Source organism: Pristiophorus japonicus, chromosome 2, assembly GCF_044704955.1.
Source record: "Pristiophorus japonicus isolate sPriJap1 chromosome 2, sPriJap1.hap1, whole genome shotgun sequence".
NCBI classification, from domain to species: domain Eukaryota; kingdom Metazoa; phylum Chordata; class Chondrichthyes; family Pristiophoridae; genus Pristiophorus; species Pristiophorus japonicus.
In genome coordinates this window covers 229,089,498-229,116,794 of record NC_091978.1, presented here as the reverse complement: position 1 = coordinate 229,116,794, position 27,297 = coordinate 229,089,498, and the positions used below count along the sequence as shown (strand labels likewise).

At 46.7% G+C, this 27,297-nt stretch overlaps 1 protein-coding gene across 1 annotated transcript in view; it reads left to right on the top strand.

The window, feature by feature from the left end:
• The window catches only part of ptpn13 (protein tyrosine phosphatase non-receptor type 13), a 361,948-nt gene that overhangs the window by 26,375 nt on the left and 308,276 nt on the right, over window positions 1-27,297 (top strand). The window contains exon 2 of the mRNA XM_070871054.1: window positions 22,847-22,966. Within this exon, the coding sequence (XP_070727155.1) occupies window positions 22,852-22,966 (115 nt within the window). The 5' untranslated portion in view covers window positions 22,847-22,851. The remainder of the gene's footprint in view (window positions 1-22,846; window positions 22,967-27,297) is intronic.

Below are 27,297 nucleotides of genomic sequence, written 5' to 3'. Positions count from 1 at the left end.
TCTGTCCCAGAAGGCTTGGATTCCTCCCTCGGGAGGTATCTATGTGTTGCAACATGGTTCAGTGCTGGTCTGGGTCTGCTGCAGTCTTTTGCTAAGCGGTCTACCTTCTTACAATTGAAGCACTGTCCCTTAAAAGGGTAGTTTCGAGATCTCTCCACCATTGACACTGGTTTATTTGCAATAGGTGGTGACTTCCCCTTTAACTGATCTTTTACCATCTCCCAGGCTCTTTGAGTGCTGGTCTCTGTATCTCTCCACTGATTGGTGGGCCTCATGGATATTCCCAGGGTGGTTTTAACTAAAGGGTGGAGTTGGGTCAGGAACATCAATTTAAATTGTTCCTGATTCTTTCCTACTGTAGCATTTGCGGGTGCCTGGTTCTGCGTAGGTTGATAGATATTGTACAGGCGATTACTGAAAGCTCTCTGGGTCTCTTCTGGGCGCTGCTTGGTCTGATTAAGCAGAGCCACTAAGTTCAAGTTTTGGATCCCTAAATGGTTTAGGATCTCTGTCATGAGTACATCAGCCGCTGTGCCAGGCTGGAGGACTGCTTCTGGCAGATTATCTTCTTGGGAAGTGGAACAGGCCAAGAGGAGGACTAGTGTTAAGTCTCTCTTTTCCAACTCTGGATGACCCCTCCTATTAACTTTCAGTGGGTCGTCCCCATCATGGGCCCCAACTCGTGGCTACACGCCGAGGCATTAGCACCAGATATGGGCCATGAGTCGGTATGGTTACTGGTGATGTAGCCGTGCGCATTACGTCGTGAAGGAGTGGTTACTATGGCTACGATTGGCTCTTGTGTCTCCATGGTATCCCATTCTACACCACTCTCCTGGGGATTATACTGATTTCCTTCCTCTTCCCAATCTATCTCCTCCTTATCCCCTTCTGCTGTCTCTGTTATGGCTCCCCATGGCATGTTACTGCGGATACCAGGGCCTGCTGCTCCCCTAACTTACTTTCTGGCCTTGCTATTTTTAGTTGGCACTGGGAGTGATCTGCCTCCCTATGTGGCTTCTTAATTACTTCCCTTAATGCTCCCCTAGCATCTTCTATCTCTTGCTGGAGCCTCAAGTTTTCCAATTTATATTTTTTTAACTCTAATTTGTTTTCATTTGCTTCAACAAAGGCTGCTGTGGCATTTAAATTTGAGAGACTTTGTTGTTGTAGCAATGAAGCTGCCTGTTCAGCCCCTCTTTTCAGTTGCTTAATACTGTGGTTTAATTGGCCAATTTCTTGTCTTAAATGCTGTACTTCTCCCTCTTTTAACTGCTTCACAAGTTAGAGGCCGCCTTCCTTTTGTTATTTTATACCTTCAATCTCTCTTTCTTTTAGTTGAATCTCTTTTATTTGCAATTCTTTCAAATCTTGTATCACTTTGGCGTCCTGTCTCATTAATTCCTCATGTCTCTGGGCACAATAAAATGCGCTGAATGTCACGAGACTGTTTTCGCATTTTGGCCTTAGCTCTCCCCTATCTACTCTCTCCTGGATAAGTTTCACCATCTCCCCAAATGACGCAGGTTGACCCTCGTGAAGGTGCCGTGCCTGTTCCTTTGACTTTTCTATCTCTTGTATCGGCGACTTTTTGAACAACTTCTCCTGATAAACTAGCTCAACATTTCTTTTTATTGTTGGCTTTCTGTTCATGACTGATTCCTTCATTCTTTTGAATATAACTACTGGTGGGTCCCCACTTAAACAGTTACAGCTATCGAGACCACTGCTCCTTAAGATGCAACTCCTGATCTGTTTAGTCGTTTCTAGTTTATAATTCGCAACACAGATTAGAATCGCAACTCCCGAAATTTCCAATTGTTCAAAAGCATCATCAAAAAGCTGTCTCGCCAGCTGCCCGCATTCTCCACCAATTGTAAGATTTCGAAATCTCTGCCATTAAGTTTGACAGTGAGACAATTCTTCTAAAACAATTGGAACAGTTTATTAAAAAAACACACACACATGCACATCCAACTTAGTTACAACAGATACAGTGAGGTTATAATAAAGAGTGATATACGTTACTTCTCTTTGGCTGGGCGGTTTAGGAGAACGAGAAAAGTCTTTTGTTGAGTTCTTTATACCTCTCAAAGTCATTGTCCCTCCGAAAGCCTCACGGTTGGACCTTGGTTCCAGGGCAGTTCCTTATTGGCTCTCCTCACATGTGGCTGTCTGGCCTGGCTCAGCTATCTCTTGATTAATTTAAATGGCTTTCCAATACACAAAACCCATGCGGCAGCTCTGTGGGGTTCCATTTTGTTTCAACACAAACAGGCCTTTCCTTATAATCTACACTTTTAACATTTATATATACACCGAATCAATTTTAATCATTAATAAACAATTTTATTCTTACACTCTCCACTTCACTTTCCTATAAGGCTCTCTTTAAAACCCTATTGCAGGTACAGCAAGTAATCAGGAAGACAAAAGGAATGTTGGCCTTTTATTGTAAAGGGGATAGAGTATAAAAGGAGAGAAGTCCTGCTACAACTGTACAGAGTATTGGTGAGGCCACTCCTGGAGTACTGTGTACAGTTTTGGTCTCTGTATTGAAGGAAGGATATACTTGTGATTTCATTGGAGGCTATTCAGAGAAGGTTCACTAGGTTGATTCCGGAGATGAGGGGGTTGACTTATGAAGATAGGTTGGGCCTCTACTCATTGGAGTTCAGAAGAATGCGAGATGATCATTCAAAACATATAAGATAATGAGCAGGCTCAACAAGGTGGATGCAGAGAGGATATTTCCACTCATAATAAGGGGCCGCCCGCTTAAAACTGAGATGAGGAGGCATTTCTTCTCTGAAAGGATTGTAAATCTGTGGAATTCTCTACCCCAGAGAGCTGTGGAGGCTGGGTTATTGAATATATTTAAAGCGGAGATAGACAGATTTTTTGAGCGATAAGGGAATAAAGGGTTATGGGGAACAGGCAGGGAAGTGGAGCTGAGTCCATGATCAGATCAGCCATGATCTTATTAAATGGTGGAGCAGGTCTCGAGGGGCCAGGTGGCCTACTCCTGCTCCTATTTCTTATGTTCTTATGTAAGAAAACTCACCTCTTCAAGCAAGCCTTTGGTAACCCCACTGAGTATCTTGTTCATTGACTTGGTGTATGTGCTTTTTTATGTCATTTGCGATGCACCTTGGGATGTTTTTAATGATCCGATATAAATGAAAGTTGTTTTTGCTTTAGAAGAGTATTTACTTGTTTTTGTTAACATAACTAAAGTGAAACTTTGGACTTTTTAATGTAGTGCTTTCTCTTTCAACAAACCCTGTCCCTATGGTCTGGAAAGATATTCTACTCTTGGAAGTTACAGGATCCATGTCTAGCAATTACTTCAGTTGCAGTAAATTATGTAATGCAATTTACGTAGACTTGCACCATGGCTTCAATCTCCTCTGCATTGTGGAAATAATGGGCCCAAGTTTCGGCCTGAGTTGCTCCTGTTTTTTTGGAGAAACTGGCTTAGAATGGAGTATCTTAGAAATTGCAATTCTCGGCATTTAGTTTGCTCCAGTTCTAGTCAGTTAGAACAGTTTCAGTTTGGAACAGATTTTTTTCTTCAAAAGGGGGCGTGTCCGGCTACTTACACCTGTTTTGAAAGTTTAGGCAGTGAAAACTTACTCCAAACTAACTTAGAATGGAGTAAGTGTAGATTTTTGTACGCTCAGAAAAACCTTGCCTACACTTAGAAAATCAGGCGTAGGTTACAAATCGGGCGTAGGGAATGGGGGGTGGGGTTTAAAGGGAAACATTAAACACTTCAGTTTTACAAATAAAGAGCCATCATCAATAATAAATGATAAATACATCAATAAATCAATCAAAAAAAATTCATAAAAAATTTAAAAAATCAATAAATAAATTTTCTACTCACCGACTGCAGCACCGGGAGCCCTCCAACAGTGTGCTGGGATGGAGCCCCACCAGTGTGTGATTGTGTGTGTGTGTGTGTCTCTCTCTCTCTCTCTCTCTCTCTCTCTCTCTCTCTCTCTCTCTCTCTCTCTCAGGGGGGAGAGGGAGGGGTGATGACTGGAGAGGAGGGAGGGAGGAGGATTAAGGGGTCCCGCTGATGTGAAAAAGCCGGGCCCAAGACTTCGGGCGGGTCCCGCCCCCAGCAAGATGCCGGGCGGGCGGGCCCCGCCGAAGGATTTAAAGGTAGGTGGCGTAGGAGCGGGAGCTTGGGGGCGGAGGGTGTCGTCGGAGCAGGAGCTTGGCGGGGGGGGGAGCAGAGCGGGAGCTGGGGCCGGGGGGTGGTGGGGTGAGAGGAGAAGGGGGGTAGCAGAGCGGGAGCTGGTGGGGGGGGGGGAGAGGGAAGGGGGGGAGGGGGGGTGAGAGGGAAGGGGGGGAGGGGGGGTGAGAGGGGAGGGGGGGAGCGGTGAGAGGGGAGGGGGGGAGCGGTGAGAGGGGAGGGGGGGAGCGGTGAGAGGTGAGAGGGGAGCGGGGGGGGGGGCGGTGAGAGGAGAGCGGGAGGGGGGTGGCGGTGAGAGGAGAGCTGGAGGGGGGCGCTGAGAGGAGAGCGGGGTGGGGGGCGCTGAGAGGAGAGCAGTAGGGGGCTGCGCTGAGAGGAGAGCAGGAGGGGGCTGCGCTGAGAGGAGAGCAGGGGGGGCGCTGAGGAGAGCAGGGAGGGGGGTGCGGTGAGAGGAGAGCGGGAAGGGGGGGGGTGGCGGTGAGAGGAGAGCGGGAAGGGGGGGTGGCGGGCAGTGAGAAGAGAGCGCGGGGGGGGGGCAGTGAGAAGAGACCAGCGGGGGGGGGGTCCAGGTAGGGGGGGTTGGAGTGGGAGCAGGGGGGGTCCAGGTAGGGGGGGTTGGAGTGGGAGCTGGGGAGTCCAGGGGTGGTCAGAGCGAGAGCTGAGGGGGGGGTGGGGGTGTTGAGAGAGCCAGCTGGAGCCAGAGCAGGAGCTGGACGAGGGAAGTGCAGCCTGATCCTCGCAGCCCCTGTGAGGCCATTCGGCCAGGGCTAGGGGCTGCGTGCTTCGGGCCCCTCCCATACAGTTTCGGGCGCCTGGAGCTACTGCACATGCACGCCCACTGCTGCGCCAAGCTCCAAACGACCTGCAGGGAGCCGGAGAATCTGCAGGTATTTTTTGGGCGCGAAAAACGGGCGTCTAGGTCAGGGCAGCGCTGTTCGAGGCGCGGCCCGAAACTTGGGCCCAATAAATGCAAGACTGCAGTTGAACAGTAAAAATAATTACAGTATTTACAAATTAAGAAAAAAAGACTTGCATTTATATAGCACCTTTCACGACCACCAGACATCTCAAAAGTGCTTTACGCCAATGAAGTACTTTTGGCGTGTAGTCACTGTTGTAATGTGGGAAATGTGGCAGCCAACTTGCGCACAGCAAACTCCCACAAACAGCAATGTGATAATGACCAGATAATCTGTTTTTACATTGATTGATGGATAAATATTGGCCAAGACATTAAATTAAAGAGCACAATGAAGCATAAAAGTATCCCATAATTCACTGCAAAGTAGAGAACAATATTTTCATGGATACAATGTAGAAAACCCATTAAAGCAGAAAATTGTTGATATTAAAATAACAAGAATGAAAAATAAGTCTCGCCAAAACGGTACCTGCAGTAACTTTATGGTGCCTTAGAAAATATCCTCTTAAAGATCCAAGAGCAGTCAAAATCTCTCTTTGATGTCAGAATTGCCTATCGATACTGCTGGGACACCTAATATTACTTTAAAATTAATTATGTTACTAAAAACATTATAGAATACTGATGCAGAACTTCAACAGGGACATCCTTTTTGCTCGGCAATGAGTGACAAAACATCAAATGCACTCCAGAATTGTGTCTCGTATTGTGCATAAGTTCACAATTTACCCCATCTTAATTAAACAAGATAAAAGCACCAGCTGGACAATTTAGAGCCTGACAGTTATTTTGGATTTTACAGAAAACATGATGGTGTGCATTTTAATTTCAGTTACATAGATTTTAAAAATATGTACCTCAATCATAGAATATATTTTCACTGTTCAGTCAGTAATACAATTCAAACCACCTGGTCATTAACCTAGGCATCATAACAGATTTTTTTTTTAATTCCTAAATTTTGGTTGCAGATGTCTGTTACAGCATCTGGAGAAGTGGGATGTGATTTCAAAACTTTAAAAAAATGCCAGGTTGAGGGCTGAGTATGTTCAGGTGGTGTTGACACACAGAATTGCCAGCTGGCAATATAAGCAATTGATGTTTTGCAGCAATCATATTTATTTGAACACAAAATGTGAACCTAATTAATGGCACTGATATTAGTGGTGTGACGAGGAGGGTGCAAGGAAGCGGGGGGAGGGTGTGGCGGGGAGCGTTTCAAAGCTTGGTGTCACGTTCGGGGAGGGTGGGGGAGGGGTGTGCTGTGAACGGATCTTGCTTCGAATGGGGGGAGGGTGGATAACTCATTCTATGGATTGCCCAAGGAGGGTCAGTGGAGCACTCCTGCTTCTCAGAGACCACAAGAAAACCTGAAAAATAACTTTTTAAATTTGCCTTCTGAGTATCTTCTGGCCTAGGTTCCGACTCCCCACGCGTTTTGTAGTTGTGGAATTGGACAAAGAAACTTAGTTGTTGGTGTGTGTTCAATAAATTTCCTGTTGACTAGTTTTTGTATTCTAGCTCACAGGTTTGGTTAGGTTAAAGGCTATTTTACAAGCCTTTTAAATAGAAAACTTTTTTTTTGTTGCGTACTATTGACAAATCATGGACATTCGTTGTCAAAGTGTCAGCTTGGCTCAATTGGAAATCAATTGTAGTGTCCCTACAGTTGTCCCATCTTACTTCAGCACAGATACAGATGTCTTGGTTTGCGGACTTCTGTATCATACCAGGTGATTTAATTACGCTACTGGGGGAACTCATTGCTAATTTATAACAATTAATGTTTTTTTTTTGTTTATGGGATGTTGGTGTCACTGGCATTTATTGCCCATCCTTAATTGCCCTTGAGAAGGTGGTGGTGAGCTGTCTTCTCTCCGTGTGGTGAAGGTACTCCCACAGTGCTGTTAGGGAGGGAGTTCCAGGATTTTGACCCATCAACGATGAAGGAACAGCGATTTATATTTCCAAGTCAGGATGGTGTGTGACTTGGAGGGGAATGGAGGTGGTCGTATTCCCATGCACCTGCTGCCCTTGTCCTTCTAGGTGGTAGAAGTCGTGGGTTTGGGAGGTGCTGCAGTGCATCTTGTAGATGGTACACACTGCAGCCATGGTGCGCCAGTGGTGGAGGGAGTGAATGTTTAAGGTAGTGGAAGGGGTGCCAATCAAGCAGGTTGCTTTGTCCTGGATAGTGTTGATCTTAAGTGTTGTTGGAGCTGCACTCATCCAGGCAAGTGGATAGTATTCCATCACATTCCTGACTTGTGCCTTGTAGATGGCTTGGGGAGTCAGGAGGTGAGACACTCGCTGTAGAATATCCAGCCTCTGACCTGCTCTTGTTGCCATAGTATTTGTGGCTGGTTTAGTTAAGTTTCTGGTCAATGGTGACCCCCAGGATGTTGTTGGTGGGAGATTCGGTGATGGTAATGCCGTTGAATGTCAAGGGGTGGTGGTTAGACTCTCGTTTGTTGGAGATAGTCATTGACTGGCGCTTTTGTGACATGAATGTTACTTGCCACTTATTATGTGGGTTACATAACTGATTAAAAAAATTGCTGTTACCTTTGCAATCACCAGTAGATTTTTGGTTCACAAAGTTAGTCTCGAGTGTATGTATAAATCACAGGCTAATGATGAACCCCATTGTTGACCTTGGCTGAGTGGTAACGCTTCACTTTTGAGTAAGAAGGTTCTGGGTTCAAGCTACACTCCAGGATTTGAGCATATAATCTAGTATAATAAGAACATAAGTAGGAGTAGGCCATTCGGCCCCTCGAGCCTGCTCTGCCATTCAATAAGATCATGGCTGATCTACCTAAACTTCACTTTCTTGCACTATCCCTTTACAGGGTATAGCTTGATTCCCTTAATATCCAAAAATCTATCGATCTCTGCCTTGAATATACTCAATGACTGAGCCTCCACAGCTCTCTCGGGTAGAGAATGCCAAAGATTCACCACCCTCTAACTGAATACATTTCTTCTCATCTCAGTCCTAAATGGCCGACTGTGACTCCTGGTTCTAGATTCCCCAGCCAGAGGAAACATCCTCCCTGCATCTACCCTGTCGAGCACTAAGAATTTTGTATGTTTCAAGGAGATCACCTTTTTTTCTTACAAACTCTTATCGGTCTAGTCTATTCAATCTCTCCTCATAGGACAATCCCCCCATCCCAGGAATTAGTCTGGTGGACCTTAATTGTACACCCTCTCTGGCAAGTAGATCCTTCCTTGGGTAAAGAGACCAAAAGTGTACACACTACTCCAGGTATGGTCTCACCAGGGCCCTATATAATTGCAGAAAGACGTTTTTACTCATACTCAAATTCTCTTGTAATAAAGGCCAAAATACCATTTGCTTTCTTAATTGCTTGCTGTACCTGCATGTTTACTTTCAGTGATTTGTGTACAAGGACACCCGGGTCCTTCTGTACACCAACATTTTCCAATCTCTCACCATTTAAAAAATACTTTGCTTTTCTATTTTTCCTACTTAAGTGGATAACTTCACATTTCTCCATATTATATTCCATTTTCCATGATCTTGCCCACTCACTTATCTGTCTATATCCCCTTGAAGCCTCTTTGCATCTGCCTCACAACTTACATTCCCACCTAGCTTTGTATCATCAGCAAATTTGAATATATTACATTTGGTCCCCTCATCCAAATCATTGATATAGATTGTGAATAGCTGGGGCCCAAGCACCGATCCTTGCGGTACCCCACTAGTTCCAGCCTGCCAGCCCGAAAATGACCCGTTTATTCCTACTTTCTGTTTTCTGTCCGTTAACCAATCCTCAATCCATGCTACTATATTACCCCAATCCCATGAGCTCTAATTTTGTTTAATAACCTCTTGTGTGGCACAGTATCGAATGCATCTGAAAATCTAAATACACCAAATCCACTGGTTCCCCCTTATCCTGCAAGTTACAACCTCAAAAAACTAACAGGTTTGTCAAACATGATTTCCCTTTCATAAATCCGTTTTACTATTTTCTAAGTGTCCTGTTACCACATACTTTATAAATTCTAGCATTTTCCCTACTACTGATGTCAGGCTAACTGGTTTGTAGTTCTCCGTTTTCTCTCTCCTTCCTTAAGTACTGGGGTTACATTTGTTACCTTCCAATCCACGGGAACCATTCTAGAATCTCTGGAATTTTGGAAGACGACAACCAATGCATCCACTATCTCTATAGCTACCTCTTTTAAAACCCTAGGATGTAGCCCATCAAGTCCAGAGGATTTATCAACTTTCAGTCCCATTAATTTCTTCGGTACACTTTTTTTTTACTAATACTCATTTCTTTCAGTTCCTCATTCTCGCTAGACCCTCGGTACTCCACTATTTCCGGGAGGTTTTTCGTGTCTTCTTCCGTGAAGACAGACAAAGTATTTGTTTAATTTCTCTGCCATTTCCCTATTCCCCATTATAATTTATAATTTCTCCTGTCTCAGCCTGCAAGGGACACACATTTACTGTCTCTAATCTTTTATTTTTTACATACCTATAGAAGCTTTTACAGCCTGTTTTTATGTCTTTCACTAATTTACACTCATTCTATTTTCCATTTCTTTATCAACTTGTTTGTCCTCCTTTGCTGAATTCTAAAATCCTCCCAATCCTCAGGCTTACTGCTCTTTTTGGCAACATTATAAGCCTCTTCCTTTGTGCCTTAAAGGAATGTATGTTTGTTGTAAATTATGTATTAATTCTTTAAATGCTAACCATTGCTTGTCTCCCATCATACCTTTTAATGTAGTTTCCCAATCTACCGTAGCCAACTTGCCTCTCATACCTACATTCGCTTTGTTTAGATTTAAGACTCTAGTTTCGGATTTAACTAAATCACTTACAACCTTAATATCAAATGATATCATATTATGGTCACTCTTCCCTCAAGGCCTCTTTACTACAAGGTTATTAATTAACTCTTTCTCATTGCACAAGACTAGATCTAAAATAGCCTGTCCCTAATTGGTTCCTCAACATACTGATCTCAAAAACCATCTTGTATACATTCCATGAATTAGTCCTCTGCACTTAAGTATTTGGTTTGCCCAGGCTATATGTAGATTAAAGACCCCATGATTATTCTGTTACCCTTGATAGATGCACCTCTAATTTCCTGATTTATACTGTGCCCCACATTACCACTACTGTTTAGGGGCCGATAAACAAATTCCACCAATGTTTTCTGTCCCTTGCTGTTTCTTGGCTCCACCCAAACTGATTCTACTGCTTGATTTTCTGAGCTAAGATCCTTTCACTCTACTGTCTTGATCTCATCCTTTATTATCAGGGGTACCCCTCCTTCTTTTCCATTTTGCCTATCTCTTCTAAAAGTTAAATATCCTGGAGTATTTAGTTCCCAACTTTGGTCACTTTGCAACACGTCTATGTAATGGCTATTAGATCAAACTTATTAATTTCTATCTGCGCTATTAATTCATCTATTTTGTTGTGAATGCTTCGCGCATTCAGATATAGTGCCTTTAGCTTTGACTTTTTTCTATTTTTCCATGATGTTACCTTAGTCACTGATGCGCTATTATCTTTGTTACTCTCTCTGTCCCTTCCTGACCCACTCTGCTTAAATTTACCAAAACTGCACTGCTCTAGAGCCTTGACATTTCTCTTGCTGTTTTTAAATTTATTTTTTCCTGAATCCTCCCCGCCCCCGTCCCCCCCCCACCCTTCATTAATTTATAGCTCTGACTACTGCCCTAGTTATTCGATTCGCTAGGGCACTGATTAAAGTGGAGCCTGTCCCAATGGAACAGCTCCCTTTTTCCCCAATACTGGTGCCAGTGCCCTATGAAGCAAAACCCTTGCCCCCCACACCACTCTTTGAGCCATGTAGTTAAACTTCTAATCTGCTTAATCCTATGCCAATTGGTGTATGGTTCAGGTAACAATCCAGAGATTATTACCTTTTCAGGTTCTGCTTTTTAATTTGGATCATAACTCCTCAAACTCTCTCAGCAGAACCTCATTCCTCGTTCTACCTATGTCATTCCCCTTCCCACTCCAAGTTCTTCTCCAGCCGTGAGGAAAATGTCTTTAACCCTGGCACCGGGCAAGCAACACAATCTTCGGAACTCCCGGTTGCGGCTGCAGAGAACAGTATTTATCCCCCTGACTATATTGTCCCCTACCACAACTACATTCCCTTTCGCTCCCCCCACTTGAATAACCTTCTGCACCATGGTGCCATGGTCAGCCTGCTGATCCATCCTCCAGGCACACACAGGCAGCAAAAATATCATACCTGTTGGATAAGGGCAATGGCTGAGGCTCTTCCGGCGCTGCACCCGGGGACCCCTTACCTGCCTGAGTTGCAGTCGCACCCTCCTGTCCCTGATCACTAATCAGATCTGTACCATTACCTAATTTTGGTAAATTACAACCAATGCATCCACTATCCCTGCCGCTACTTCTCTTAAGACCCAAAGATGCAAGCCATCAGGTCCAGGGGATTTATCCGCCTTTAGTCTCATTATCTTACTGAGTACCACCTCCTTGAACAAATATTTGTATCAGTCTTTACGGTAGAGGACACTAAAAGTATCCCAACAGTGGATAGTCAAGGAGCTATGGGGGGGAGGAACTTAACAGAATCACAATCACTAAGGAGGTGGTTTTGTTTTGTTTGGCCAGTTGGTTTTCTGGCTGCATGTACAAGACTATGGGCCCAAGTTTCCACACGCGCCTAGAACGGCGCAGTCCCGACCTGGACGCCCGTTTTTCGCGCCACAAAGTGCGCCTAAAAAAATCCTCGGTATTCTCCACCTACTTGCAGGTCCTCTGGCCCTCGGCGCAGCCAGCACGAGCTGTGGGGGGGCGGAGCCAGGTCCCTGCGCTGTAAACAGTGCCGGGACCTCTGCAGATGCGCGCTACAGTGGGCACGCAAGTGCAGTAGCTCCAGGCGCCGAACTGTGTGGGAGGGGCCCGAAGCACGCAGCCCCTAGCCCTGGCTGAATGGCCTCACTGGGGCTGCATGAATAAGGCTCCTCCCACGGCCAGCTCCTGCTCCCCCCCCACCCCCCTGACCTGACCCGACACTCACTCCCCGCCCCCGCCCTGCCTCCAGACCAGACCCGACACCCGCTCCCCGCCCCCCTCTGCCTCCGGACCAGGCCCGACACCCGCTCCCCGCCCCCCCCCTGCCTCCGGACCAGACCAGACACCCGCTCCCCCCACTGCCTCCGGATCAGACCAGACCCGACACCCGCTCCCCACTCCCCCCCCCCCCCCCCTCCGCCTCCGGACCAGACCCGACACCCGCGCCCCCCCCCCCCCCGACTGACCCGACTCGACCCGCGCTCCCGCCCCCCGACCCGACCACCCCCCCCCCCCCCCCCCCGACCCGACTCCCGCACTGGATCCGACCTGACCTTCTCTCTCTCTCTCTCTCTCCCTCCCTCCCTCCCTCCCTCCCCTCCCTCCCCTCTCTCTCTCTCTCTCTCTCTCTCTCTCTCTCTCTCTCTCTCTCTCTCTCTCTCTCTCTCTCTCTCTTTTCCCCCCCCGCCCCCCCCCCTTCTCTCTCCCTTCCCCAACCCAACGCCACCTACCTGTAAATCTGGTGCTGGGGACGGGCCGGCAGCCTTCGGTCCCGAAAGGCCTGCCTGAAGCACTTTCACACAGGTAGGAAGATGGTTTATTTAATCTTTTCTTTGCTTATAAATGTTTATTCAGGTTGCATTTATTTGTATAATATTTGTAGAAGTATAAATAAGGATGTATTATAGAATTTAATGACTTCCCTTCTCCCCCCGCCCCCCCCCGCTCCTCGTTCTGGACGCCTAATTTGTAACCTGCGCCTGATTTTTTAATGTGTAGAACAGGTTTTTTCAGTTCTACAAAAATCTTCACTTGCTCCATTCTACTTTAGTTTGGAGTACGTTTTCACTGTGGAAACTTTCAAATCAGGCGTCAGTGGCCGGACACGCCCCCTTTTGAAGAAAAAATTCTGTTCCAAAGTAGAACTGTTCTACCTGACTAGAACTGCAGAAAAAAAAATGTGGAGAATTGCGATTTCTAAGATAGTCCGTTCTCCACCAGTTGCTCCTAAAAATCAGGCGCAAATCATGTGGAAACTTGGGCCCTATGAAATGAATTTCCAGAATAATTAGTTTACATACTAAGTTGTAGGTATTTGATTTAAATGGAACAGAGTAACAATATCCCTATTTGATTAATTTCAATCTAGTCAACAAAGAATTACATTTTATAAACTTCATAATACTGAGACTGAATGCTTTGTTTGCAATTAGTCCTTCTCGTCCCTCTTTAGAGCAGGAATGTCAAGATAGTTGTCTTTGTTGCCCACATAGCTTAACTGCAAATCTTCAAGGCTCAATATAAAGATTCAATCCATGATCCCATTTAATTCCATATATTTTGAGTTGCTGATGCTGACAGATCTTGGTGTTCTGATTTAGGATTTATCTATTAATGAGGCAACAATGCTAACAAGAGCTCTTTTCAAACCCACAGGTCCACAAAATCTAACAGGATACACTACTAATTAAGAGATCTAAAAACATGTGAAATTTAGCAGGAGGCCATTTGACCCTTTATTGTGTAATGATTTTATGACTCTCTTGAGGGCTGATTTTACACAATTTCATTTTCCTGCATGCTCCCCATACCTTTTAATACTTTTTAATATATCTATCCAGTACCATCTTGAAAGCTGTAATCCATTTACTCTCAGTCACCATATTTTTTATTCCGATTACCCTATTGTGTGAAAAAGTTTCCTCTAAGCAAACATTTGCTAATTTTGGTATCATGGGATCATGTCTTCAGTTTACCCACCAATGGTATAGCCTTTTCTCCCCTTCCCTCACCTTCACATGGTCCATCTCCGACTCTGTCCTTCCTTTCCTCGACTTCTCTGGCTCCATTTCTGGGGATAGACTATTGACAAACATTCACTATAAGCCCACAGCTACCTGGACTACACTTCCTTCCACCCCGCATTCTCCCAGTTTCTCCGTCTCCATCGCATCAGCTCTGACGACACCACCTTCCACACTAGTGGCTCTGACATGTCTTCCTTTTTTCTCAACCGAGGTTAACATGGCCCTCGACCGTGTCCGTTCTATTTTCTGCTCTCATCTCTTTCCCCTCCCTCTCAGAACCACAACAGGGTTCCCCTTGGCCTCACCTTTCACCCCACCAGCCTCCACATTCAACGGATCATCCCCCACCATTTCCGTCACCTCCAGCGTGATCCCACCACCAATTACATCTTCCCCTCCCCCTCAGCTTTCCGAAGGGACCGCTCCCTCCGTGACAACCTTATACGTCTTTCAATTTAGTATACTATATTCGCTGCTCACGATAAGGTCTCCTCTACACTGGGGAGACCAAACTCAGATTGGGTGACCGCTTTGCGGAACACCTCCGTTCAGTCTTTAAGCATGACTCCGAGCTTCCGATCACCTCTCACTTTAATTCTCCACTCTGACCTCTCTGTCCTTGGCTTCCTACACTGTTCCAAGGAACAGCACCGTATCTTTCATTTAGGCACTTTACAGCCTTCTGGACTCAACATCGACTTCAGACCATAACCTCTGCCCATATTTTGTTCCCTTTCTTTTTTTTTAACCAAACCCCCCTCCCCCCTCAACCCTTTTCATTTTTATTTTTAATTTTCTTTTCTCTGTTTCCCATGGCAGCAGGTAATTATTCTGCCATTCACACCCTAGCTAGAATTATCTTTTGTTTCCTAACTTCTTCCATTAACATCTCAAGTTGATCCACCATCCCTTTTGTGTCTCAAATCTCTCCTGCCTTCCACTCTATCACAGATCTTCCCTTTGTTCTTTTGCCCCTTGCACTTCATAGAAACATAGAAAATAGGTGCAGGAGTAGGCCATTCGGCTCTTTGAGCCTGCACCGCCTTTCAATAAGTTCATGGCTGAACATGCAACTTCAGTACCCTATTCCTGCTTTCTCGCCATACCCCTTGATCCTCCTAGTATTAAGGACTACATCTAACTCCATTTAGTGAATTGGCCTCAACAACTTTCTGTGGTAGAGAATTCCACAGGTTCACCACTCTCTGGGTGAAGAAGTTTCTCCTCATCTCGGTCCTAAATGGCTTACCCCTTATACTTAGACTGTGACCCCTGGTTCTGGACTTCCCCAACATTAGGAACGTTCTTCCTGCATCTAACCTGTCTAAACCCGTCAGAATCCTTAAGAATCTGTTAATTTTGAACTTTTGCCAGTTCTGACAAAGGGTCATCGTCCTGAAATGTTAACTCTGCTTCTCTTTTCAGCATTTTCTGTTTTTATTTCAGATTCCAGCATCCGTAGTATTTTGTTTTTGTAATGGTATAGTCTTACTTAGTCTATTCCTTTATATTTTGAACACCTCTAGCAAATACTCTCCTCAATCTTCTTTTCAAGAGTATATAGCCCCAGTTACTCTAATCTTGTAACTCAGATTCCTCAGCCCTAGTATCATCATGATAAATCTGTGTTTCACTTTCTCCAATACTATTGTAACCCTTCTTAAAGTAAGGAGCCCAAAACTGATCGCAGTATTCCAACTGTGGCCTGAGCAATCTTGACTCCATAGTTTTTTCCATTCAATTGCTTTTGATATAAACCTCCACTGGGTTATTTGGCATTCAAGAGCTGCTAAAAGAAATCCTGAACAGGGCAGGCCTGACGCCTGCTCCATTTGTTGCCAGCTCATTTCTTGATGGGGTCTTTCAGTAGACATAATATTTCTTCCCCTTGCAGTCATTGATACCATTTATGGGTCCCCCTCTGAAATTTGCTTATCCTTTTCAAAAGATTAAACTTGACTTGTAGATCTATGTGGTTCAATGCCAAATACTATTGATGGTTGTACTAAAGCAAAATATTGTGGATGCTGGAATCGGAAATAAAAGCAGAAAATGCTGGATATATCAGTGGGTCAGGCAGCATCTGTGAAGAAAAACAGAGTTAGCGTTTCAGGTCGATGACCCTTCGTTGATGGATGTACTTATCTACTGAGGAGGGGTGGGCGGGGAAGAGCAAGGCTTAATTTCTTCCTTAATGATGCTGTCGTCAAAAGTGAAGAAAACTGCAAGAAATTGCCGATTGTAACTGTAATGAAAAGAAAAAAAGAAGGACTTGGATTTATATAGCATCTTTCATGACCACTGGTTGACTTAAATTGCTTTAAAGCCAATTAAGTTCTTTTTGGAGTGTAGTCACTGTTGTAATGTGGGAAACGCGGCAGCCAATTTGCACGCAAGCAAGCTCCCACAAACAGCAATGCGATAATGACCAGATAATGTTTTGTTTGTTATGTTGATTGAGGGTTAAATATTGGCCAGGACACCGGGGATAACTCCCCTGCTCTTCTTCGAAATAGTGCCATGGGATCTTTTACGTCCACCCAAGAGAACAGATCAGGCCTCGGTTTCATAGAATCATAGAAGTTTACAGCATAGAAGGAGGCCATTTTGGCCCATCATGTTCGTGCTGGCTAACAAGAGGCTATCCAGCCTAATCCTACTTTCTAGCTCTCGGTCACTTCAGGTGCACATCCAAGTACTTTTTAAATGTGGTGAGGGTTTCTGCCTCTACCACACTTTCAGGCAATGAGTTCCAGACCCCCACAACCCTCTGCGTGAAGAAATTTCCCCTCAAATCCCCTCTAGACCTTCTACCAATTACTTTAACTTTATGCCCCCTGGTTGTTGACCCCTCTGCTAAGGGAAATAGGCCATTTCTATCCACTATATCTAGGCCCCTCATAATTATATACACCTCAATGAGGTCTCCCCTCAGCCTCCTCTGTTCCAAGGAAAACAAACCCAGCCTATCCAATCTGTCCTCATAGCTATGATTCTCCATTCCCGGCAACATCCTCGTAAATCTCATCTGTACCCTCTCCAGTGCAATCACGTCCTTCCTGTAATGCGGTGACCAGAACTGCATGCAGTACTTCAGCTGTCGCCTAACCAGTGTTTTATACAGTTCAAGCATAACCCCCTGCTCTTGTATTCTCTACCTCAGCTAATAAAGGCAAGCATTGTGTATGCCTTCTTAACCACCTTATCTACCTGGCCTGCTACCTTCAGGGATCTGTGGACATGCACTCCAAGGTCCCTTTGTTCCTCTACACTTCAGTGTCCTACCATTTAATTTGTATGCCCTTTCCCTGTTAGCCCTCCCGAAGTGCATTATCTCTCACTTCTGAATTAAATTCCATTTGCCACTGTTCTACCCACCTGACCAGTTAATTGATATCTTCCTGCAATCTGCAGCCGCCTTCTTCATTATCATTACACAGCCGATTTTAGTATTATCTGCAAACTTCTTAATCATACCCGCTATATTCAAGTTTAGATTATTGATGTATATCACAAAAAGCAAGGGACCTAGTACTGAGCCCTGCGGAACCCCACTGGAAACATCCTTCCAGTCACAAAAACACCCATCAACCATTACCTTTTGCTTCCTGCCTCTGAGCCAATTTTGGATCCAACATGCCGCTTTGCCCTGGATCCCATGGGCTTTTACTTTTGTGACCAATCTACCATGTGGGATCTTATCAAAAGCTTTGCTAAAATCCATATACATTACATCATATGCACGGCCTTCATCGACCCTCCTGGTTACCTCCTCGAAAAATTGACTCAAGTTAGTCAGACACCACCTTCCCTTAACAAATCGGTGCTGACTGTTCTTGACTAATCCTTGTCTTTCTAAGTGATGATTTATCCTTCGGGATTTATTCCAATAATTTTCCCAGAACTGAGGTTAGGCTGGCCTGTAATTACTCGGTCTGTCCCTTTCTCACTTTTTAAACAAAGGTAACACATTAGCAGTCCTCTGGCACCACACCTGAAGCCAGAGAGGATTGGAAAATGATGCTCAAAGTTTCTGCTATTTCCTCTTTTGCTTCACTTAACAGCCTGGGACAGATTTCATCTGGGCCTGGGGGCTTATCCACTTTCAAAGCTGCTAAACCCCATAATACTTCCTCTCGCTCTGTTTATTTAATCTAATATTTCACACTCCTCCTCTTCGATAGCAGTGTCGGCATTGCCCCTCTCTTGTGAAATCAGAAGCAAAGTGTTCATTAAGAACCATACCCACATCTCCCGCCTCCCTACACAGATTACCCTCATGGTCTCTCTAATTGGCCCTACCCTTTCTTTAGTTATCCTCTTGCTCTTAATATATTTATAAAACATCTTTGGGTTTTCCTTAATTTTACTTGCCAATAAATTTTCATGCTCTATCTTTGCTTTCCTAATATCCCTTTTAATTTCCACAATTTTCTGACTCAGAAGCGACTGTGCTACCCACTGAGTCACAGCTGAAACATGGTGGGAGTGTATGGCAGGATTGTTAATAGAACACGTCCTTATTTTAGCAAAATGCTATGAAACTGGTGGTGTAATAAAAGGCAATGCTGAGTTTTTGATTGAAATATGTTTGGCAAGAAATAGTTCCTCTACTTTGATTAATTACTGCTGTTGAGTTTAATCCATAATGATGCTGCTTATTGTCTCTATTTCCTCACAAACATAATTTTCCACTTAAATTAACAAATACTCAGAAGCAAGTCAAATCTACGTGTGCCGATACTGCAATCCCAATTATCCTGGAAAACTGCGTGGAATGGGTTAACAATGAAAGGTTAAAGTTAATTGCTCCATTTTTTTGTACATTGTCTGAAAAACAAAAAATGGTTAGAAGTGCACAAGCAGAAAGTCATGGAGTATTGCAATATAATTCAATTAATGTTTTAACTGTACTTGGCTTTAAATCCACATCTAGGGTATTGCTGTACCATATGTGTCGGACCAGAATTTACGGATTTAATTATAGGTCAAATTCTCTTTTTCCTCTTGGGTTGGCTGGGGTGGGGGTGGGGGAGGGGGAGGGGAGTCCCATCTATTTTTGAGGTTCAGGAAAGTTCCAGTATATTGGGCAGAGTCAACTCAGATTTACAAAAGGGAAATCTTGTTTGGCAAATCTACTATTTTTTTGCGGTTGTGACTAGCAGGGTAGATAAGGAAGGAACCAGTGGATGTGATATATTTGTTTTATCAGGAAGCATTCGATATCATAAGAAATAGGAGCAGGAGTAAGCCATCTGGCCCCACGAGCCTGTTCCGCCATTTAACAAAATCATGGCTGATCTGATCATAGACTCAGCTCCACTTCCCTGCCCACTCCCCATAACCCTTTATTCTCTTATCGCTCAAAAATCTGTCTATCTCTGCCTGAAATATATTCAATGACCCAGCCTCCACAGCTCTGTGGGGCCAAGAATTCCATAGATTTATAACCCTCTGAGAGAAGAAATTCTTCCTCATCTCAGTTTTAAATGGGCGGTCCCTTATTCTGAGACTATGTCCCCTAGTTTAGTTTCCCCTATAAGTGGAAATATCCTCTCTGCATCCACCTTGTCGAGTCCCCTCATTTTTTTATACGTTTCGATAAGATCATCTCTCATTCTTCTGAACTCCAATGAGTAAAGGCCCAACTTACTCAATCTATCTTCATAAGTCAACCCCCTCATCTCTGGAATCAACCTAGTGAACCTTCTCTGAACCTCCAATGCAAGTATTATCCTTCCTTAAATATGGAGACCAAAACTGTACACAGTACAGTTGTAGCAGGACATCTCTGCTTTTATACTCTATCCCCCTTGCAATAAAGGCCAAAATTCCATTTGCCTTCCTGATTACTTGCTGTATCTGTATACTAACCTTTTGTGTTTCATGCATAAGAACCCCCAGGTCCCTCTGTACTGCAGCACTTTGCAATTTTTCTCTGTTTAAATTATTATTTGCTTTTCTATTTTTTTCTGCCAACGTGGATAAGCTCAAATTTTCCCACATTATACTCCATCTGCCATATTTTTTTCCACTCACTTAGCCTGTCTCTATCCCTTTGCAGATTTTTTTGTGTCCTCACAATTTGCTTTCCCACCCATCTTGGTATAATCAGCAAGCTTGGCTTCATTACACTCGGTCCCTTCATCCAATATAGATTGTAAATAGTTGAGGCCCCAGCACCAATCCCTGCCGCACCCCACCAGTTACTGTTTGCCAATCGGAAAATTACCCATTTATCCCGATGCTCTGTTTTCTGTTAGTTAGCCAATCATCTATCCATGCTAATATATTACCCCTAACCCCATGAATTTTTATCTTGTGCAGTAACCTTTTATATGGCACCTTATCAAATGTCTTCTGGAAATCCAAATACACCACAGCCACTGGTTCTCCCTGATCCATCCTGCTCGTTACACCCTCAAAGAACTCCAGCAAATTTGTGAAACATAATTTCCCTTTCATAAAACCATGCTGACTCTGCTTGATTGAATTATGCTTTTCCAAATATCCTGCTGCTGCTTCCTTAATAATGGACTCCAGCATTTTCCCAACGACCGATGTTGGGCTCACTGCTCTATAGTTTCCTGCTTTTTGTCTGCCTCATTTTTTAAATAGGGGCGTTATATTTGCGGTTTTTCAATCTGCTGGGACCGCTCCAGAATCCAGTGAATTTTGGTAGATTACAACCAATGCATGCACTATCTCTGCAGCCACTTCTTTTAAGTCCGAGGATGTAAGCCATCAGGTCCCGGGGATTTGTCCGCCTTTAGTCCCATTATTTTACTGAGTACTACTTCTTTAATGATAACGATTGTATTAACTTCCTCCGTCCATATAGCCCCTTGATTATGCACTACAGGATATTAGAATGTTTTTCGTGCCTTCTACCGTGAAGACCGATACAAAATATTTGTTCATTTTCTCTGCCATTTCCCTGTTCTTCATTATTAATTTCCCAGAGGATGAGACATTTACTTTAGCCATTCTTTTCCTTTTTATGTACCTGTAGAACGTCCTACTATCTGTTTTTATATTCCGTGCTAATTTACTTTCATAATCTATCTTGCCTTTCTATCATTTTTTTAGTTGTTCTTTGCTGGTTTAAAAAAAATTCCCAATCCTCTGGCCTCCCACTAGTCTTGGCCACATTATGTGGCCTTGGTTTCAATTTGATGCCATCCCTTACTTCCTTAGTTAGCCACTGATGGTTATCCCTTCTCTTACAGTCTTTCTTTCTCATTGGGATATATTTTTGTTGCCAGTTATGAAAGAAAATTCAGCTTTACAAGAGCCCAAGCTAGGATTTGAACTTTAGACCACTAATCCAGGTTAATCAGAACTCTGGTAACATTACACTACACCAACACACATGTGCCACACAAGACATTGTTACACAAAATTAGCGCTCATGGGATTGGAGGTAATATATTAGCATTTATTGAGGATTGGTTAACGGACTGAAAACAAAGAGTAGGAATAAACGGGTCATTTTTGGTTTGGCAGGGATCAATGCTTGGGGCCCCAGCTATTCACAATCTATATCAATGATTTGGATGAGGGGACCGAGTGTAATGTATCCAAGTTTGCTGACTAGACAAAGCTAGGTGGGAAAGTAAGTTGTGAGGAGGATGCAAACAGGCTGCAAAGGGACATAGACAGGTTAAGTGAGTGAACAGCAATATGACAGGTGGGATATAATATGGACAAATATGAAGTTATGCACTTTGGTAGGAAAAATAGTAAAGCAGAATATTTTTTCATGGAGTGACTGCTGCCAACGACCAGAAGCTACGCAGAAGCATACTGCGTACTCCAGCAACTAGAAGCATGATGTTTCTGCTTTTTTTAAAACGAGCAGGCTAACGAGCCCGCTCTCTTCCCAGCTTTAAAATGTTGTTTTAATGAACCAGCTCCCGTGACGAACTGGAAGCAAGCATGCATGCGCAGAATGCTCCCGGTTCATTGGCAGCAGTCGTGTCCATTTTTTAAATGATGAGAGATTGAGAAATGTTGCTATTCAAAGGGACCTTGATGTCCTTGTACATGAAACTCTTTTTGGATGTCCTTGTACATGAAACTCTTTTGAGTAATCATTGAAAGTTAACATGCAGGTGCAGCAAGCAATTAGGAATGCAAATGGCTATGTTAACATTTATTACAAAAGGATTTGAGTATAAAGGTAAATAAGTATTACTGCAATTATATAGGGCCTTTATGAGACCACACCTGGAGTATTGTGTACAGTTTTGGTCTCCTTACTTGCCTTAGAGGGATTGCGACAAAGCTTCAGCAAACTAATTCCTGGGATGGGAGGTATTGTTCTAATGAAGAAAAATTGAGGAGAAAGGCCTATATTCCCTAGAATTTAGAAGAGTGAGAAATGGTCCAATTGAAACATAAAATTCTTAGAGCTTGATAGGGTACATGCTGGGAGGATGTTTCCCCTGGCTGGGGAGTCTGGAACTAGGGGTCACAATCTCAGAAGAAGGATTTGGCCATTTTGGACTGAGATGAGTAGAAATTTCTTCACAAATGGTTGTGAATCTTTGACATTCTCTGCCCTAGATGGCTGTGGAAGCTCAGTCGTTGAGTATATTCAACACTGAGATCGATAGATTTTTGGATATAAAGGGAATCCAGGGATATGTGGATAGTGCTGGAAGATGGAGTTGATGTAGAATATTTTTGTCTTGTTTTATATAGAGTAGGTAAAATTGTATAAAAATATAATTTCTGAAACCATTTATGGATTTAAAGTTTTGACCGGTCTTTTGGTATATATCATGCAACAATACAAACACTTTAGTGTACTTCTTAATCAGTTTTGTTTTGATTATCAGATAAAATGCATGTTTCACTGGCCGAGGCCCTGGAGGTTCGGGGAGGACCACTGGAGGAAGAGGAGATCTGGGCTGTGTTAAGTCAGAGTGCAGAATGCCTACAGGATCTGTTTCAGAAAGGTATGGGATCATTTAATTTTAACTTATTGCTTGATATGGATTACATAGAATTACAGCACAGAAACAAGCCATTCAGCCAACTGGTCCATGCTGCACATGTGTCTTCCCACCACTTTACCTAACCCTATCAGCATAACTTTATATTCCTTTCTCCCTCATGTGTTTATTTAGCATTTCCTTAAATGCATCGATGCTATTTGCCTCAACTACACATAAGAAAAAACTTTTTTACACAGCAAGTGGTTAGGATCTGGAATGCACTGCCTGACAGGATGGTGGAGGCAGACTCAATCACGGCTTTCAAAAGGGAGTTGGATAACTACCTGAAATAAATTTTTTTTACAGGCGTCCGCGGAAAGGGCGGGGGAGTGGGTGAGCTGAGGTGTTCTTGCTGAGAGCCGGCAAAAGCTCAACGGGTTGAATGGCCGCCTTCCGTGCTGTAACCATTCTATGATTCTATGAAAACCACCCCAGCCTGTTCAACTTTAAAATGGTCTTTATTAAATAGTTTTTTTTCTGTAGCAATGTATTAACTAATTTAAAGACAATGAGCCAAGTTTACGCCCGCTGTAAAAACAGCGCACCTCCATAAGGTGCGATGACTTTCGAGAGTAAAAAGGGCGCGAAAACTTACCTTGTGATTCTCCGGTCTCCTCAGGACGTCTTCGTGCTTGGCGTGGCGCAGCACAATGGGTTGGGGGCGGAGCCAGGTCCCGGTGCTGAAAACAGTGCCGGGACCTCTGCACATGCGCGCATGTGCAGTAGCTCCTCGCCCCCAAGGCTGCATGGGAGGGGCATGAAGCACGTCGGCCCTAGCCCTAGCCGAATGGGCTCCCCGGGTGAAGATTGTGACTCGGGCCGCCTTCTCTCCTGTTCAGCTCTTCTCCTCCCCCCCCCCCCCCCCCCCCCCCCCCACCCCTCATTCTGCTCCCCCCTCCCTCCCATTCAGCCTCTTCCACCCCCCCCCACCCCCGTGAAGCCTTCCCCGCCCCTGGTGTCGCCGGCGGAGCCCGCCCGCCCGCCCGGCACCTTGCTGGGGGTGGGCCCTGCCCAAAGTGTCTGTGGAGGCCCGGCTTCTTCGTTGGCGGCGACGGGGCCCCTTCAGCCAGCCCCCCCCCTCCCTCCCCGTTCAGCGTCCCCCCTCCCTCCCTCCGTCCCGTTCAGCTCCTCTTTCTCTCCCCCCCGCCCCCCCCCTTGCCCTCCTCTCTCTTTCCCTCCTCTCTTTCCCTCCTCTCTCTCTTTCCCTCCTCCTCTCTCTCTCTCCCTCCTCTCTCTCTCTCCCCCTCCTCTCTCTCTCTCCCCTCCTCTCTCTCTCTCCCCCTCCTCTCTCTCTCTCCCCCTCCTCTCTCTCTCTCCCCCTCCTCTCTCTCTCTCCCCCTCCTCTCTCTCTCTCCCCTCCTCTCTCTCTCTCCCCCTCCTCTCTCTCTCTCCTCTCCCCTCCTCTCTCTCTCTCCCCCTCCTCTCTCTCTCTCCCCCCTCTCTCTCTCTCCCTCCTCCTCTCTCTCGCTCCCCCTCCTCTCTCTCGCTCTCCCCCTCCTCTCTCTCGCTCTCCCCTCCTCTCTCTCGCTCTCCCCCTCCTCTCTCTCGCTCTCCCCCTCCTCTCTCTCGCTCTCCCCCTCCTCTCTCTCGCTCTCCCCCTCCTCTCTCTCGCTCTCCCCCTCCTCTCTCTCGCTCTCCCCCTCCTCTCTCGCTCTCCCCCTCCTCTCTCTCGCTCTCCCCCTCCTCTCTCTCGCTCTCCCCCTCCTCTCTCTCGCTCTCCCCCTCCTCTCTCTCGCTCTCCCCCTCCTCTCTCTCGCTCTCCCCTCCTCTCTCTCGCTCTCCCCCTCCTCTCTCTCGCTCTCCCCCTCCTCTCTCTCGCTCTCCCCCTCCTCTCTCTCGCTCTCCCCCTCCTCTCTCCGCTCTCCCCCTCCTCTCTCTCGCTCTCCCCCTCCTCTCTCTCGCTCTCCCCCTCCTCTCTCTCGCTCTCCCCCTCCTCTCTCTCGCTCTCCCCCTCCTCTCTCTCGCTCTCCCCCTCCTCTCTCTCGCTCTCCCCCTCCTCTCTCTCGCTCTCCCCCTCCTCTCTCTCGCTCTCCCCTCCTCCTCTCGCTCTCCCCTCCTCTCTCTCGCTCTCCCCCCTCCTCTCTCTCGCTCTCCCCCTCCTCTCTCTCGCTCTCCCCCTCCTCTCTCTCGCTCTCCCCCTCCTCTCTCTCGCTCTCCCCCTCCTCTCTCTCGCTCTCCCCCTCCTCTCTCTCGCTCTCCCCCTCCTCTCTCTCGCTCTCCCCCTCCTCTCTCTCGCTCTCCCCCTCCTCTCTCTCGCTCTCCCCCTCCTCTCTCTCGCTCTCCCCCTCCTCTCTCTCGCTCTCCCCCTCCTCTCTCTCGCTCTCCCCCTCCTCTCTCTCGCTCTCCCCCTCCTCTCTCTCGCTCTCCCCCTCCTCTCTCTCGCTCTCCCCCCTCCTCTCTCTCGCTCTCCCCCTCCTCTCTCTCGCTCTCTCGCTCTCCCCCTCCTCTCTCTCGCTCTCTCTCGCTCTCCCCCTCTCTCTCTCGCTCTCTCTCGCTCTCCCCCTCCTCTCTCTCGCTCTCTCTCGCTCTCCCCCTCCTCTCTCTCGCTCTCTCTCGCTCTCCCCCCTCCTCTCTCTCTCTCTCGCTCTCCCCCTCCTCTCTCTCTCTCTCTCGCTCTCCCCCTCCTCTCTCTCTCTCTCGCTCTCCCCCTCCTCTCTCTCTCTCTCGCTCTCCCCCTCCTCTCTCTCTCTCTCGCTCTCCCCCTCCTCTCTCTCTCTCTCGCTCTCCCCCTCCTCTCTCTCTCTCTCGCTCTCCCCCTCCTCTCTCTCTCTCTCGCTCTCCCCCTCCTCTCTCTCTCTCGCTCTCCCCCTCCTCTCTCTCTCTCTCGCTCTCCCCCTCCTCTCTCTCTCTCTCGCTCTCCCCCTCCTCTCTCTCTCTCTCGCTCTCCCCCTCCTCTCTCTCTCTCTCGCTCTCCCCCTCCTCTCTCTCTCTCTCGCTCTCCCCCTCCTCTCTCTCTCTCTCGCTCTCCCCCTCCTCTCTCTCTCTCTCGCTCTCCCCCTCCTCTCTCTCTCGCTCTCCCCCTCCTCTCTCTCTTCTCCCTCCTCTCTCGCTCTCCCCCTCCTCTCTCTCTCTCTCTCGCTCTCCCCCTCCTCTCTCTCTCTCTCTCTCCCCCCCTCTCTCTCTCTCCTCTCCTCCCTCTCTCTCTCGCTCTCCCCTCCTCTCTCTCTCTCTCGCTCTCCCCCTCCTCTCTCTCTCTCGCTCTCCCCCTCCTCTCTCTCTCTCTCGCTCTCCCCCTCCTCTCTCTCTCTCTCGCTCTCCCCCTCCTCTCTCTCTCGCTCTCCCCCTCCTCTCTCTCTCGCTCTCCCCCTCCTCTCTCTCTCGCTCTCCCCCTCCTCTCTCTCTCGCTCTCCCCCTCCTCTCTCTCTCGCTCTCCCCCTCCTCTCTCTCTCGCTCTCCCCCTCCTCTCTCTCTCGCTCTCCCCCTCCTCTCTCTCTCTCTCCCTCTCTCTCTCGCTCTCCCTCTCTCTCTCTCGCTCTCCCCCTCCTCTCTCTCTCTCGCTCTCCCCCTCCTCTCTCTCTCGCTCTCCCCCTCTCTCTCTCTCGCTCTCCCCCTCCTCTCTCTCTCGCTCTCCCCCCTCCTCTCTCCTTCTCGCTCTCCCCCTCCTCTCTCTCTCTCGCTCTCCCCCTCCTCTCTCTCTCGCTCTCTCTCTCTCTCTCTCGCTCTCCCCCTCCTCTCTCTCTCGCTCTCCCCCTCCTCTCTCTCTCTCTCTCGCTCTCCCCCTCCTCTCTCTCTCTCTCGCTCTCCCCCTCTCTCTCTCTCTCTCGCTCTCCCCCTCCTCTCTCTCTCTCTCTCTCTCTCTCTCTCTCCCCCTCCTCTCTCTCTCTCTCGCTCTCCCCCTCCTCTCTCTCTCTCTGCTCTCCCCCTCCTCTCTCTCTCTCTCGCTCTCCCCCTCCTCTCTCTCTCTCTCTCTCTCTCTCCCCCTCCTCTCTCTCTCTCTCTCGCTCTCCCCCTCCTCTCTCTCTCCTCCCTCCTCTCTCTCTCGCTCTCCCCCTCCTCTCTCTCTCTCTCGCTCTCCCCCTCCTCTCTCTCTCTCTCGCTCTCCCCTCCTCTCTCTCTCTCTCGCTCTCCCCCTCCTCTCTCTCTCTCCGCTCTCCCCCTCCTCTCTCTCTCTCGCTCTCCCCCTCCTCTCTCTCTCGCTCTCCCCCTCCTCTCTCTCTCGCTCTCCCCCTCCTCTCTCTCTCTCGCTCTCCCCCTCCTCTCTCTCTCGCTCTCCCCTCCTCTCTCTCTCGCTCTCCCCCTCCTCTCTCTCTCGCTCTCCCCCTCCTCTCTCTCTCGCTCTCCCCATCCTCTCT